Genomic DNA, 16896 nt, shown 5'->3' on the forward strand with positions numbered 1-16896 from the left:
ATGCAGGGGTTACCAGTTTTGCATTCATCCATCACTCTATCTATCACCATCGGTTCCATTAAACCACGAACGACTTACGTTCCTGGCAGTCCATTCCGCGCAGCTCAGCGGCGAGAGTCGCGAAAAAATTTTGCCACTCGTTAATACACGCTCTCATGTATTTCCGACAAGACCGACCCAGATCAAAAAGCGGAAAACTGCCGCGGAGACTATTTTCTCGTCGTGCCATGGAGAAATCTGAAATTCCAGGTGTGACTCGAGCGAACCACGAAGAAACAATATTATGACTGAAATTATGACAGAAAAACCGAAAGATGGTATCATCCTTGAAACCTCTACCGCAACACACATCGCAACCTTTTCTCTTTTCACCCATCATATCTTTGATTTAGCGGGGCGCAAAAACAAATGGAAACATCGTTCGAACGATGCGCCTAAAGCTGAGAAAGCAGGGTTTTTAACAAGCTGGAATGCCTCGAATCAACGAAATCACGTTTCTATCCTTTCTCATTTTTCTGCGAACGGTGATGAATGGCATCCTGCTCCGCAGATCGCCTTAAACCGACTTAATTGGACCCCCTAAGTGTTTCGTGGCTGGCAGGAAAAGATCCTATGGAGATCGTACTCTCTTACCAGAGACACAGGAATTTTGAAATCGTTTCGCGATTACTCTCGAATTCTGTACGCCGGTAGAGACGCCTGTAAGTTTGCGCCAACTGTACTAATTTTACGGAAGCGTGCTGACTTAACGAACGACGGAGGCCTTCATACCAAACGGAGCATTCGTGAATGCTCGACCAGCGTGTGGATGGTGCGCGGTCGATTCTTCTATTGCCCGCCACCGTGCCTCCACGATACCATCTTTCTCTTTGTTACCTTAAACAGGTTCCACCTGACGTTTACACCGAGCCGTGAAGTGATCATCCCCTCGGATGCACTTTACTGGTCATTATTTCTCGCCCGGCGTAACGCGATTTCTTTTCACGCGTGATACATCATAAGCCAGCGACGCGTGTCAGCGGGAATGATAGATAGCCCTTCTTCTTTTTTTTCGCGAATTAAAGGTCGGTGTTATGAAAGTTATTGCGACAAATATTCGTGGTTTTTATTCCCTTTGTCCTTTTGCGGGCATAGTGATCGATGTAGCGACGGTGCTCGATGACAGTAGAAGTCTGCGTAGAGAGTAGTTCGATGTTGGATCCTAGAGGATCAAGAGCTTTTAGTGCCCATTGAGATGGGGGCAGTTGATATAATTCTTGTTTACGGCCGGCAAGGCGAAACGAGACGCTTTCCAACGCGAGGTGTTACGTTACGCGCAAAATTAATATTTACAACGAGGTGAAAGTCCCGAACATAGGATTACGACGCAACGAGGCAGATTTATGAACAGAGGATTACGACAATTTTCGTCTATGACACCAGTGGCTGGCTATGTAACTCGTTGAGAATGGGGTTACTGGATCTCTCAACTTCTGGCTGCGCATCTTAAAGATATCTTAACGTTACAATGAGATAACCGGGCTCCACCTAGTCTCTCATCTCGACGCAGCATCTCAAGTTCCACTCAGTCGGGTACCTTAATGAAGATAGGACTTGATAAAACTTGGAACATTTCACCAAGGCTCGTTCACCTACGTTTCGAAACCCTTCGAAGACAAAGGAGCCACAAACTCACTTTTGCACGCATGTCGCTCGTAAACGGATTTTTTACGAGCAGCTTCGCGTTTCGAAGAGTGATCAAGAATAATAGCCACCACGCCGCGCGCGAATTTCAGCCGCGCAGAGATCTAGAATTGCAGGAAATTATTTTCTGCGATGTAATGGGCGGTTACGTGATCGTCGGAGGCAAGGTTTCTGCAAACTCGACTATTAAAATGCCCAGTGATCGCTCAATTATGATCCGTTCGTAACCGTTTACGTTTTACATTGCCGGTGAGCTGGCATCGAATGAACTTGAAGCTGGTTAATGGCAGCCTTTGAGGAATCGATCGGCGGAACCATCAGTTTTCTTTCTTCGACGTGGGGGAGACCGGGGCTAGCTGACTAAATTTAACATTTCTAATTTTTATAAATAGACCATTGGTATTTTCGTGACCTGTTGCACACCAAAAGTTTACAAATTTCATTAGGTATACAGGCTTAATTTTTAAAATTGTTTTAATTGAGTCTACGTCGTAGAATTTTATTATATTTAGAGTAGTGAGACGAATAAAGTCAACAAACCCCGGCTGTATTCATTAATTTTTTTTCAATAACTAATGCACGGAGTTTAATATTTTTATTTCCTTAAATTTTTATTATTCCTTGCTCTATAGAATCGTATTTTTCATGTTTCCCAAATATAATTACAAACGCGTAGATTTAAATCGCAATATTTGTGCCTAAGTGAGAACACAGGCCTTCTTCGACTGTCCTCCTCGACGTTAAAGTGGTCCTGAAATAATAAAAATGGAATGATTATCAGCTATAGGGGTGTACTGAGGCACAAACATTGCAACTTAAATCGACACATTTGTAATTATATTTTGGAAACATGAAAAATACAATTTTATACAACAAGGAGTAATAAACATTTAACCAAAAACAAAAATTAAAATCCTTAGGTACATTAGTTAAAAAAAAAATCATGAAAATAGGCCTCTTTTTCAACTGGCAAAGTAGAATGGATCCTTCAGATGATTTCTACCTTCACATCTTGCAAAAGAATGCGCAAAATTTCGATACTTTTATATCAAAACCATAATAATTGGATTGTGCTATCTGTGTTCGTGGGTGAGAAAGCAAGTATCTTCACTGTGCAGTACAATTTGGTGTTTGAAGAAGCCTGTCGTGTCGGATTCATCCATCAAGGAGTCCGTGTTCGCAAAGTCTGCCACGACAAACGTTTCACTCTGTCCCCGTGTAAATTGGCCGCGTGGAACGTGATAAACGCGCGGATCCCTGACAGCGGTTGATTGATAAGCGAGAGCGTGGCTCTTCATTTGTCGTTAACTGTCCCGTGGAACTGTATCACCGCCAACTTCCCTTGCTGCCGCCTCTCAGCGACTCGGTTTCCACTCTTACCTGTCCGCTTTCGAAAAAAGAGAACCGCCGAAATAGCTGTCCACGATGAATGATAATGACAATCCGAATGAACGGTCGTTCATCGGTCACATCTTGGTGAATATTGTATTTTGCTCTTATTACATTTGTTGATCTGTCGAGCAGCTGGGAAAGTTCCATTGAAAGTTCCCAGTGGCAACTATAAATTAGGAGTTTGATTTTTAACATCTTTCAAAGTAGAGCGTACCGGGTGGCCAATGAGAAGGAATTATATCCATTATGGTTGCCATTAAGCATATAAAAAGGTAATTAAAGATTTTTCTTCGGGATAATTCACCCTTTTTGCCCCAGAAACAATACTCGTACCAGGGTTCATTAGGAACGATATAATTCGCTCATTACATCCAATAAGGCTTAAAAGCCATTGCAGCAATCTAATAAATCCAGATCGTTGTAATTACCGCCAGGTTACACTGAACTGCTCTACAATTTCGTGTTTCTCTTGGCCCGAATTCAATGAAAAACACACACGGATCAATCCTAACCAGACTTCTTTCGTAGCGGTATGAACCGTATCACGTTTTAACGATTCCCCGTTTTAATCGCCCCCGGTTTAATCGTTCTCCGCGGAGAAAGTTAAACGGACGATCCTACTGCTACTGATGGAGCAATCGAGAATTCTTCCCAGTCCTGATTGCGGCTCCCCAATAATTTCGAGCACGCGATACCAGTGCTTCCACGCTGGAAGAAAGTGGAGGAACATCAGAAAACGGATAAAGAGAAAGAAACAGGATAGTTCAGAGCTGAAGTAGAGAAGTACGATTAGATTTTAGTGCTTAATAACATATTCCAAGGAAAAAAGGATCTATGATGGACACTTAATGACTCTCTTAAAGCTTCGTCTCTCGAGCCTCAGCGCGCTCCTCTTTCCTCGCGCGCGTACAACCTCCATCCTGCTTTTTGCATTCGTCTACGATATCGTTTGCCATTTTTTCTCGCGTCAAAGGCACCGTTCCCCCTTTTCCGGAAATGCATAGTTGTTCACACCTTTTTTCACTCTGTCTCTTGAGTATCTTTGAAAAAAAAAGACCACCGCCGGGAGTTTTGACCTCACTCTCTTTTCTTCCGCTTGCGTACAACTGCGATCGTTTTTTTCTGCAAGCCAGTACGACCCCCTGTGTCCTTTTCGCACGCGTTTAAAGTATCGTTCCTCCTTTGTCTATAGCTAGTTGCCCACTCAATTTTACCTTCGACCATCGAGGACCAATAAGAAGTTTACACCTCGCCCCTGTTTCTTGTCCGCGCGGACAGTTTCATTTGTCCTTTTTCCACGCACGCACAGCTTTATTTGCCTTCCTCGCAGCGCTATGGCATTGTTCCTCTTCTACGAGCTAAATAGTTGTCCACACATTTCCGCCCGTGACCATCGAGGCCCAATAAGAAATCCGATCCTCAGCCTTTTTTCTTGTCCGCGCGGACAGCTTCGTTCGACCTCGCACGCACGTGCAGCTCCCCTCACCTTCCTTGCCAGCGCCTATGACTTCGTCCTTTTTGCGCGCGTCTAAGCCTTCGTCCGTTCTTTTTCTGGGACTACTTGTTTACACTTTTTTGCCCCTCGGCTCTTCGAGCAGCGCGATAAAGACGACCGCCGCGGCTCGAGCCTTGACTTCTCACCGCCTTTTTTCTGCACGGACGCACTGCTACGTTCATCTTTCTTGCACGTATCGGGTGCCCCCCTTTTTTCTAGAGCTAGTTGTTCACACTTTTTTCCTCGGATCATCGAGCACCGGGGTGAAACCTGATCTCCGAGGTGCGCGTCTTTTTTTCGCCGTGTTTAAAACGTGTTTCCTCTTTTTTACACGTGCTAAGAATTTGCTGACTTTTTACTAGGGCTAGTTGTTCACACCTCTTTTCCCCTCGCTTTGTCGGTCACTGATCAATGTGGGGACCGCGAACTCGCCGAACTGTTTTCGAAGTCTTTTCCCGCGTATGTACGGTTTCGCTCGTTTTTCTTGCACAACTCAAGCGGGGGACATCGTCCAAGCGTCTGCCAACTATTTTAGAGATAAATGAAGAAGATGTGGGATTGTATTATTCATTACATTCGCTATAAAAGTGATAGTCGTGGAAGATGTTTCAAATTTTAAGTGAACTGACTTTTTGCACTTTAGAACCCATTTTGTAGCGCCAATTTAATTCAAAATTTCAAATTGAAATTTAAAAATATTTCCTTCTTAAGTATAAACTTAATAATTTATAGATTAATTTTTAAAAAGAAGCGATTTTTTCTGAACCCAGCGGAGGGGCAACAAACACTAACTTCTTCTGGCTTTTCAAATAGGGTAATTGAGGGAGAGATGCCGCACTGGGAGAGGCGCCGCACCTTCGATATTTCAGGGTTATCGGTAATAAAATACAACACTGTCGATTTTATTTGCTTTATGCTGTTCGTTTAGTTTAGATTAATAAGCGAGAACGTGTTTCCATTATTACTTTTAAAGAGTTTGCTATTTTTCGAGGTAAGCCTACCGCACTTTGCCTCAATAGTTATACGTCGAGTTTATTTTTGCGATCGTAGTAGTTAAAGAATTCATAGTTTTTCGTGATATAACTTTCGTAATACATTAAAAGAACTCTGTGGAATATTTCTCAGTCAGAATAGGTCATATTCGACGTAGCACTTGGAAATACGAAAGTGCGGCGTCTCTCCTAAAGAATGGATGTTTTTAGTTTCAATTTTTTAAGGGTGACAAATATTAAAAAATTGATTTTCTTTAATTCCAGTAGTAGGACAAGATGTTCAACTAATAATATGTATCTTTAGAACAAAGTTTCATTGCAAAATTTGGACACGGTGAAAATTTTGCGTAAGGTGCGGCAACTGTCCCACAAATACCCTAGATGTCACTCCCTACAATTGAAATTGACAAGGGGTATTAAAAAATATGTATCTCTTGGATCGTACGGTGTTTAACAGCATGTTTCAGGGAGAAAAGACGAGCAGAGAGATAACGCCGATGCTCGCGATGCAGGTTCGGCTGGGAAAACTCGCGGCTAATTAAAATCGACGTAAAAAGAAGCGAGCGGTGTGAAAGCGTCGTTGTTGCTTCTCCTTAAAATCGTATCGGCGATCCTCTCCCTCGTTTCCACGGCCAAAACACGATATCCCCCTGTTGCTTGCTTGTACTTTCTTGCATCCTCCGCGTTTAATTAAGGTAGAGGTGTAAGCACGATGGGTGGGAACGAGGTAAGAAACGAGGATAAAGGAAAGTGACGCCTGAGAACAGCGGGCGCCTCTTCTCGCGGGAAAGATCGATGCGAGGGAGATTAAATTGCGCTTAGCCCGGGAAACTTGTTTGCTGGAAAAGCGGTAAAGTTAATGTCCCAATACCTGGACAGTTAAGGTACGGCGGAAACGCGATTGAGAATTTTGCAGTTATACAAGTCGATTTATATAAAAACGATTTTGCAATTACATGTGGCACTGTGTGTACTTTATGATTTAAAAAAACAACAACATGTTATTGAATTGAATAATTTTGTAAAATATTGAAAATTCGTAGTCCTTACAATGGCCCAATTCCTGGACAGCTTAACTAGTATGTCCCGGTGTCCCGATTTTACTATCCCATTACCTGGATGCATGGTGAAACAGCAATTTGGATATTTTCTAGGGAAATTAAATAAAAAAAAACAACACAATAGTTTTTCCTATGGGCATATTTTTTTCTGTATAAATAATTTATTCAAATCAGGAAACAAACTTGAGTAAAAACAATCTAATATTGAATGACTAATTTTAAGGTTATTATGTATATTCGTGTGTGACACGCGAATTTTCCACATGAATATTGAATTGAATATTATCATTAAAGCGAGATAACAAGAATACAAAGTAATAATTGCTAAGGTGTTAAATAACGATTTTAATATTGCGTCAAGAATAACTCGTGCTTATTTCACAGTTTGCACACATGGTCAGGTTTAGGGCCGTTCCGAGATTCCACTGTACCAGTAGATAGACACGAGAATAAAAAACTAATAAGACCTTTAATTTTAATCTTTCAATCAAAAAAGAATAGTACGAGGTACCATTTTTCTAAATATTTATTAGTTGTACCAATATACTAAACATTATTAATAATAATCGCTTAAGAAAAAGTAGAGACTGTTTAGCAAATCAGATAAGAGCAATACTAAAATGGTGTGAGTTAGAGAGTTGAAGAAAATTTATTTTTATTACGAGTGTTACGAGTTTACTAAAAAAAATATGTACCTGAATATATTTTATTAAATATCTGAATAATTGAATAAAATAGTTCTTTTATGGATAAAGCGAATATTAAATGTAATAATCAGTATTATTTACACTAGTGTCCAGGTACTGGGACGTGTTCAGGTGTTAGGACATTACCTTACATCGTGATAATTCGAGCCTCTTGGCGGCAGTGGTGCTTGCAGAGTTCTGAACAGGAAAGTTTTCTTGGAAAGGACATATGATTCAGATCTAATTGTTCATCGTACATGGAACGTGAGACATATTGAATAAACTGCGATAAAAATGGATACTAGAACATTAATATTGAGAATTTTCGAATTGGAAAAGCACTCCGACATTGTAATTCGATAATTATTCCATCAATAGTAATTTATCAGTTATATTTGATATTATTCAATCTGGCGTTGTTTCGTCTGGAAATTCGGTGGTATCGAAATGGAAAGTCGCACTCAGAATTAAACAAACGTGACTTCGACGCTTTGGTAGCTTGAACCACCGCAGGCAGTTGCGTGTTTTCGTTTGGTAGTTTTATAAGATACTTGCGCGGTGAAACGGAACAAGCGTATTCCGATCGTTGAAGAAAAAACACAGGCACAGCACCATGAAATGGGGTGTTTAACCACGTATTGACGGATTCTCGTTTCCACAGGGAGGACCATCAGACGTATCAGCCCACGGTTCTCTTCAAGAGAACGAAGCACCACAAGGGCTCGATATATTGTCTCGCGTGGACACCGGACGGACAGCTGATGGCGACTGGAAGCAACGACAAGACTGTCAAATTGATGCGTTTCAATGCCGACACATCGAATCTCGAAGGTAACCGTACTTAACAATATTTAACACCAGGCTCAAAGAAATACCTTCATGCAACCTTCAAAAATGTCCCAGTAAAAGTTCTCACATTGTAACAACCCCGCAAGTCGATTAATAACACCGGATCAAATTCTTACGTACTCGTGTGACAGTAACTGCTTACAAGGAGAGTATTTTAGGTGTCCGCCTCCGATCATTTTGATTTTTGGATATGTTACAGAGGACCGAAAAATAAGAAATACGTGTTTTTTTATTCATCCCCGTTTTCATATTTGGGGAGTGAAAACCGCGTTCAAAGTTAGGGTTGAAAAATCATTTTTGTGGATTTTTGAAAATCTGGTGAGTCAGTCATATTTCGCATTCGAAGACACAAAATTCGTCCAGTGACACTATTCCCCTATCTCTAATAGTTCTCGAGATATTCCACAAAAATGATTTTTCAACCCTAACTTTGAACGCAGTTTTCACGCCCCAAATATGAAAACGGGGGGAAATAAAAAAACACGTATTTCTTATTTTTCGGTCCTCTATAATATAACTATACTCTCCTTGTTAGTCACGTCCAACAATATCCTATTTGCGACTGTATTACGAGGACAGTGAACACCATATGTGATCCTTGCATAATGGACTCCAGGAAAAACTTTCTCCGCCGCGAATGACACATCCCTCACGACCCCGTGCTCCTTGCAGGTCAAGAAGTCGAGCTGACGATGCACGACGGCACAGTGCGCGACCTGTGCTTCCTGGAGGACACATCGAACAAGTCGAGCTTGCTGATAAGCGGCGGGGCAGGTGACTGTAAGATTTATGTGACCGATTGCGCGACAGGCACACCCTTCCAGGCGCTGAGCGGCCACAGCGGCCACGTGCTCACCCTCTACAACTGGGGTGGAGCGATGTTCGTGAGCGGATCGCAGGACAAGACCGTGAGATTCTGGGATCTTCGGACGAGGGGGTGCGTCAACATGGTCACACCGGCAACGGTACCCGGCAGCAGGGTTAGTTAAGCTCCTCTCCGAAGGATATCACGATTTCTTAGATCGTAGACCAATTACTCTATCCGTCGAGTGGTACGAAATTCATCTCTGAGCGATTTCGAGGCTGTGGAACTTTGAAATCGTTCGAACACTCTGCAGAAGCAATCTAGAAGCTATTTCGATCATTCTAACTACAGTAGACGTCAGAACTCAGCGATTCTTTAACTTCAGCTGTGTAAACTTGTACCACTTGGCTCCTCAATCTTTTAAAGCAGGCCTGTTCGTGTTGAATAGAAGAATTATGTTGGTATAATGATAACATAACGATGAGATCATAATGTAAGACTACTTCGTAGTCAGTCTTATTTTGATTAGCCAGCTAACGTAGCGGTTTCTTGAGAATCTGACTCAACAGTCTTTCACCTCCGATACACAGCGATAGACATATGATTCCCGCCAACTGAACAGACCTGTTACGGATATAGTTATCATCGTTCACCGAGAAGGTAATAGACGATTCTGAACGATCTCGGTTCCCTTAATCTTCTCGGTTAGCGCTTTCATCCTGTCATCGGTCCTGATCGCAGAAATCCTTCCTCCCCCAGGTACGAGTTCGATCGCGAATCAGAGAAATCGTACACGGGGGAGTCAAGTACGGTCTCTAAATTAAAACGCGACGAGCACGAAACTGTAGAATGCTCGTTTTGCAGCTTAGAAGGGATTACTGTCGACTCATGACGCGTCCAGCATGCATCGACGGCATCGATTTTGGTTGTTTAAGTTCCGTTTTCAGTTCGACGTCCGATAAAGCTTCGACCCACGTTATTCGGTCGCACAGGTCATCCCTCCTCGCCACGAGTCACTCCACTTCTTTCTAGATCTTTAGCTCTAGTTCTCGCTTTCTCTCAGGATCGAAGTTTTATCGGACGTACTTTCGAATCTACGTGGAACAGAATCAGTATCGCGTCTCTGATCAGCATCTGATCCCCCTGCAGGTCGGCAGCCCGGTAGCGGCGCTCTGCGTGGATCCCTCTGGACGTCTGCTCGTTTCCGGCCACGAGGACAGTAGCTGCGTCCTCTTCGACATAAGGGGCGGCAGAACCGTCCAGTGCTTCAAACCGCACGCTGCTGATATCAGGAGCATACGCTTCTCACCCTCCGCGTACTATCTGCTCACCGGCGGTTACGATAACAAGCTTGTCCTCACGGACCTGCAAGGTGAGTTTCTGGGATTATTGTACTACTGCGAGATGAGAAGAAGCAAGACTACCCGCAAGCTGAAATGTCACAGGGGCAAGAGGAATCGCCCGCTCGCTCCACCTTATCCCCTTCAAGAAGTCCTACTTTTCGGTTCTTAGCGGCTGTCCATATCCGCGGATTGTTGCGATTGGTTTCTGTTAGAATATAATGTTTATTTATTTAAGAAAATAAAAGTTACACAGTCGATCGTCAGTATAATAATAATAAGAACTGTGTAAAACTTAAACTAAAAGTAATAGAAAGAAAGAGTAGTCTTTAGCGCGATACAAGTTAACCGTTTGGAGGGTTTTCTCGGACTGAGAAGCGCAGGGGTCGAGAAGACCGTTTTCCCCTCTTTTGGGTCTCCTGTAGCGAAAGAAAGGAAAACTCGCAAGTCACCGGGTCCCCAAAGTCCCTAACACTCCAACTCCAGGAACAGTCCATCGTTGTACACACTCCAACAGTTTCGTTCGTGTTCTTCGTCACGGGACGAACTGTGTTAGAGGGGATACGTTGACGCGAGCGGGCGATTCCCCTTGCCACTGTGACATTTCAGCTTGGTGGTAGTCTTGCTTCTTCTCATCTCGCAATAGTAGTTGATGCATAATTGAGGGACTTCGAGGTGCTCAAGATGAAACGACAAGCTCGGTTTTAGTTGAATTTAGTTGAATCGCTTCGATCATTCATGCATACTCGAGGAGTTGAAATGCTGAATGGTGCAAGTGCCAGAATTGAAAATTTTCTGTATTTTATTTACGATCTCGCCTCTATCTTTTGCGACAGCCCTAGAAACTAAAATAATTTATTCTAGCACTTACAGCGTTTACCACTCTTTCACCATAGAATTTGTAGTATACTTTTCTAGTAACAAAATAATTTTTGGCACTTATAATCTGCCTTGCTTTAACAAGCGATTTACTTGACTTAAGGGGTTATACCTAGTCAGGAGGCCGAAAAGAGGCGATTTTTTTAAAAAAAAAAGCGGAAGCATATATTTTTACAGAAATTTTTGCACTTAAAAGAACAACATTTAAAGAACATTCGACAATTTTTCTACGTTTATAATGAAAATGCAACGACATCCAAGCAGCCTTTTTCAGAAGCCTGTGAGGAAGATATCTAAAAAACCACTGCACACCAATCTTTCTGAAATTTTGTGGGCCTATTTTTTATATTAAAATCTACTGAATGACGGAAGGATTTTTTTCAATGTATATTTTCGATTATATCGACAAAAATGCCTTCATGGTTAATTCTAATGGCCTTTTTTCATTGATAAAGTCGAAACTATACAATGTAAAAAAACACCCCTCCGTCATTCAATAGATTTTTATATAAAAAATACGCCCACAAAATTTCAGAAAGATTGGTGCAGTAGTATTTGAGATACCTTGCTCACCGTTTTTAAAAAGGCTTCTTGGGTGTCGTTGAATTTTAATTATAAACGTAAATATTTTTCTACGAAACAATTACCAAATGTTCTTTAAATGTTGCTCTTTTAAGTGCAAAAAGTTCTGTGAAAATATATGTTTCAGCTTTTTCAAAAAAAATTCCACAAACATTCGTCTCTTTTCGGTCTCCTGACTAAGTATAGCCCCTTCACCTGTCAAAGAACTTCCGTTATTTGAGTAGCTTTGGATAGACAAACTGTAAGCCTTTTAAAAGCTTTTCATCCCTCTCTTTGAAATAATTTGCAGAACGTTCTGGTAACTGTAACTACAACCGTCCATTCTTTTGCAGGAGATCTAACAATGCCTTTACCCAGCGTGGTGGTGGCTCAGCACCAAGACAAGGTAATCTCCGGGCGATGGCATCCAACAGAATTCTCGTTCCTCAGTACCTCTGCAGACAAGACGGCGACGTTGTGGGCCCTGCCACCGGTGTAGACTAATACACGCTGAAGACCAGCGTCTAGCATTCGCTCATCCTTTTTTTTCTGCGACCATTGCATTGCACTTCGATCGTGATCGTTCGTTCCGCTCTCCTCAATACGACGAGCCTTGAGTTTACCCTTTCTTTCCTTCATATTTATCAAAAAGAAAAGGAAACGCGGCACTAAATTCTGCTGTAATCGAAGCAGGACGAGTACGATGATTCTTACCGCGGAGAAATTAGAAACCGTTGCCGGAAACGACGAGATCCGAAAACGAGAGGAACGAGCGATCGCTAGCGATATCATCGACGTAACGTACAACGCGGGAAGAAAGTTCCGTGTATTCGCGCGCAATTCAACCATGACCAATTAAAACTTTCTGAAAGCCCCGCGCGCCGACGCGGAGGTGTGTAATCTAGCGCGGCGCGTGACGCGATTTAACGGCGCACGCGTGGAAACGCGACCCGCGTTACTGCTACGAAGTAAGAGAGAAAAACGGAAAGGGAAAAGGGATATGTTAAGCGCTTCGAGGTCCTCGGAAGGGAAGAGTGAAAGTGTATTCTCGCGTAGAGACGATACCGAGTATAAAAGCATCGATCGTCTGCCGACGAGTCGTCTTAGGAATCATAAGACTGTGGAAGAATGAACGGAGAAATTGGTCTCTCTGTCGGGATACTTAAACGCGAGGCTGAAATGGCTAGGACGCTGAGAGCAGGGCGCGCCGTGACTTGAGAAAATCAACGGGGACACTTTCATATTAGTTGGAGTCTAGCACTTTTCTCGTAGATTCGCGCTGGTAACGTTTGTCTCCCCTTTTTATAGTGTTTCTTCGCGATCGTGTTCGCCCTGATGTACATACGTTAGCGTAGCGTTAAGACCGATGATCGTGGGAGAACGGAAATCCCGCTAATGGCCCCTTATAATTTCTCCACGCTATTCGTTGCGGGCAATTCTAGACTCGCGTTCAGTAAACTTGCTGAAATCTCCCTGCGGATGTTTCGATCGATTGCGCCGCCTGCTTGGTTCTTTTCTGTTGTGTCTGCTCCTGGAGTTGATTGTGTTAGATTGGTGCGTACGAAATGTTGTCAGACACTATTGCAATCAAGGATGCTCCGAGATCATTTATATTTCTTTAGAACTTGATACACGATTGTGTTTCGTTCATTCTGATTATCCCAAAGGCGGACATTTGTGTTGCTGCTTTTAATGTTTCAAAGAAGATCGGCTGGTAATTATACCGAGGCGAGGAAAGGAATGAAAATCTGTAAGTTTAAGACTAGAGAAGGTGGGGACTATAGTACAATTGAATATTCTAATCAATTCGGTACCTGTTATCGCGAGATTCGCCCAATCTGTTGCAAAATAAATGTTGAACGAGATACCTGGAATCTTCTTGGAGAACCAAGACGCGTAGATGTATTTCATATGCACCAACCTAATATTAGTCTTCCAGCTCTTATTGTAACTCGCTGATCGAACAAACGGGGCTTTCTCCCACCAATACTCTCCCCCTGTCTCATCGATCCCCTGAAGTCACGCCAAATATTCGCATGTTACGCATATTATTAATATATAGATACTCGTATTAAGAGACTCAAGACGCAACATATACGTACGCTCATATTAATCGCTATTTTTTACCGACTAAAATGATATGAGAGGAAACGAGACGTTTCTCTGAGCGTTGGAGGACTAAACGGTGGACCGCGTACCGATCGGGAAATCAAGCGAAGCTGTTAGCGCGGTAAGCGTGAGCGAAGGAGGATGAATCTAGGTTTAAGTTATTGCTTATCGCAATCGCCAAAGTTCGGAGTAGCCGTGAACCCGGAACAGACGGGGAAGCCTCGGAGTGCCCGGGACTTCCGCGAACGAGACGCATCATTTCTTGTACATACGCACGTTTTCGTGGTGGCCGTCGATTTTAAGCGGCGACGACCGTGCCTCCCCTCGTTTTCTTTCTATTTCCACGTCCGCCGGACGGGGACATGCCTCCCTTCGTCCCTCTGCGCTCGTTCTCCGCGCGTCCAGCAATCGAATCGCACCTGAGAACTTGGGAACCACGTACGTACACGCGCCGAACGCAACGAGAGAGGATGAAAAGAGGGACGCGCAAAGGAAACAGGGAGAAAGATGCGGCGAATCGAAAGCTTCGGATGACGGAAGTCGCTACTCGCTGCGTCCGCGGCGATCGTTTCGATGATTAAATACCAGGGCGCCGTACTTTCTCGACGAGAGAACGAAATTATTCTGCTTCACGCGATCCTTGAAAGTAATTTCGTTCGTTTACACGATGCATCAGGATCGGCGAGCTCTGCGCGACCAGGCTGCCTTACAATCGATCTTTCGTTTCATCCGACACTTAGGACGCGCCCCGGGATCCGACGATCAAGCAAGAAGTCGAAAGCAATGAAGTGAACAGTTTTAAAATAAAGAGGAAGCATGCGTCCGCAAGAACGACGCCGCGTGCAAGCATCCGCTTCCGTGTAGCAATTTGTCGTGCCTTCTGTCGTGGCTGCTTTCGGCGATTCAAATTTATTTTTATATATTTTTCGTGCCCTCCCCCTTTAACCACGTCTCCGATCCACCCTCGCATCCCCCCCTGCACCCCGTTTCGACACCCTACAAATTATCCCCAGACCCGACAACCCCCGGATACACATCATCCCATCGAACTCGTAAAACGCTAAAGTTAAAACACTTCTTCGCTATCTCGTACGATTACTATCGTATTATAATATATATGATATACATATAGCATAACTTATAACTTTGTACTTTTCCTGTAGATACGACATAATACTGTCAACGTCTAATTTAAACAATAAAATTTACGTTATTAAACGATGTGGCTCGTTGGTGCAATTGAGGCTCCCCGGAAGATATTTGCTTTTCAATTTGCTGGATTTAGGTTTTCGACGTTTAATAGAAAATCATTTTTTCATATCTTATAGATATAAGGAACTACATTTGAAGTATCAGCAAATCTGCATTTTACCATTGGTAGCTTCACAAAATAGTATGGACCAGTGACGCATCCAGAGGGAGGTCGAAGGGCCCCAGCACCCCTCAAAGAAGGAGCTTTGTAAAAAGAAAAGAAGTCTGAATTTTATTCTTTAAATAATTTTTTATAATTACCTAATAAATTTTATGAAATTTTCAATAAATATATTTTTTTTCGTTGAATTCGGCTCCCAAGATTAAATCCTGAGTGCGTCACTGGTAGCGACCGATTAGAAATTGATTGATAATTATTTACTTTCAACACTTGGAAAATCCTCAACAAAACAATATCGTTCCGTGTAATAAAGCCGTTGGTCGGTGCGATCAAAGAAGCATCCAGAGAGAGAGAGAGAGAGAGGGGTGGGGGTGATCCCTCGCTAATCGCACCCCCGCCAGCTTTCCAGAATTTCCGGTAATAGACGCGATTAAGTCGGTAAAAGAGATTACCCCCGAGTGTCGAAAGGGTATCGGAGGCCCGCCGGACCGTCGACTTTTCGAAAATTTCCCATAATCACCGGGCAATCATGTAATCTTCCACCCGCGCGCTTTACGCGCCCGGCCAGCCGATTCTGTGAACGGACGTTCCAGTTTACGAAACTATAAATGAGACCGCGGCGGGGGATTTCGATTTACCCTCATTACGGGCTCATCCACCCGCCCAGGCAACCTGCAATTTCGTAAGGGAGAAATTTATGTACGGTCGAGGAATTAACGCTGCTGACGAAACGCGGACGTTGCCTACGAACTCTCGAAAGTGGCTATTACACAGGCTTTCCAGTTAACCAACACTTGAAACAGTGTAAAATTATATAAAATCCCTTTCTACCAACTCTCGCTGCTAAATTGAGTTCGTCTATTTACAAATTTACTATTAAATTTATAAATCAGGTTACACGAGGTACGCGAGTACAATTCTGCAGTGTTTGAACGATGCAGAATTACGATTACATTAGATTAAAGAGATATGTATTTAAAACGTGAAATGAAAGAAGAATGTTGACCAGCAACGGGAATGCATCGCTACATCGAATCTCTCAGAGGCTAGCAGTAAAAGATCCCCGAAGCTGCCTTGGGGGACTCCTCCTCCACCCACGAAATTCCTAGTCGGCGGTGGCATCCGTCGATTCGACGAACTACCTCCCCTTCGTCGGTCCGCGGTGCGCAAATATTCTCGAAATCCTCACCGCGGGCCTGAGTCCCTAATTGCCGGGGCGCCGGTGGACAAAGGCGGTTTCCTCCCCGTTCAGCACCACCTACGATCGGAATTCTATCCCCCCGCGGACTCGTAACGCGCGCGCTCACCGTTGCACAGACTTCAGGAATGCCCCCCGAGCTGCGACGGTCCAGTAATGTTACGTTTTCGGCACGAGGGAGGGACATTGATCCTCGGGCTCTGCGATTCCAAGTCGGCAACGAACGTCCACCGCTAGAGGGGCTCTGGAGGCAACTTGGAGCTTCATCCGGGCTTTCACGTTTCACTTGGAAAGTAATCTCGTGATGGTAAGCAGGCTGGATCGGTCCCTATAGGAAAAATTAAGCGGCTGCTTAGAGCGTAACATTGCCAACGGGCGCAAAATGGTAGTTTCACTGTTGGGATTCTTTAAAAGAAAGTTTTAAATGAAATATTACAAGGTGTATTGGAAATGTTTAAAGTTACGAATAAAAAT

The 16896-nt window shown here is 43.3% G+C and overlaps 1 protein-coding gene across 5 annotated transcripts in view; it reads left to right on the forward strand.

Annotated features, from left to right (window-relative positions):
• Positions 1–15073, forward strand: part of LOC143378961 (WD repeat-containing protein 47) — a 93548-nt gene extending 78475 nt beyond the window's left edge. For 4 of the 5 annotated variants that reach the window (XM_076831202.1, XM_076831168.1, XM_076831194.1 and 1 more), the window contains 4 exons: positions 7971–8140; positions 8831–9138; positions 10095–10335; positions 12097–15073. In XM_076831202.1, the coding sequence (XP_076687317.1) occupies positions 7971–8140; positions 8831–9138; positions 10095–10335; positions 12097–12242 (865 nt within the window). In that variant the 3' untranslated portion in view covers positions 12243–15073. The remainder of the gene's footprint in view (positions 1–7970; positions 8141–8830; positions 9139–10094; positions 10336–12096) is intronic. The other variant, XM_076831177.1, reaches the window with a different exon arrangement.
• The last annotated feature ends 1823 nt before the right edge of the window (positions 15074–16896 follow it).

This window comes from Andrena cerasifolii, chromosome 1 (assembly GCF_050908995.1).
Source record: "Andrena cerasifolii isolate SP2316 chromosome 1, iyAndCera1_principal, whole genome shotgun sequence".
Lineage (NCBI taxonomy): Eukaryota > Metazoa > Arthropoda > Insecta > Hymenoptera > Andrenidae > Andrena > Andrena cerasifolii.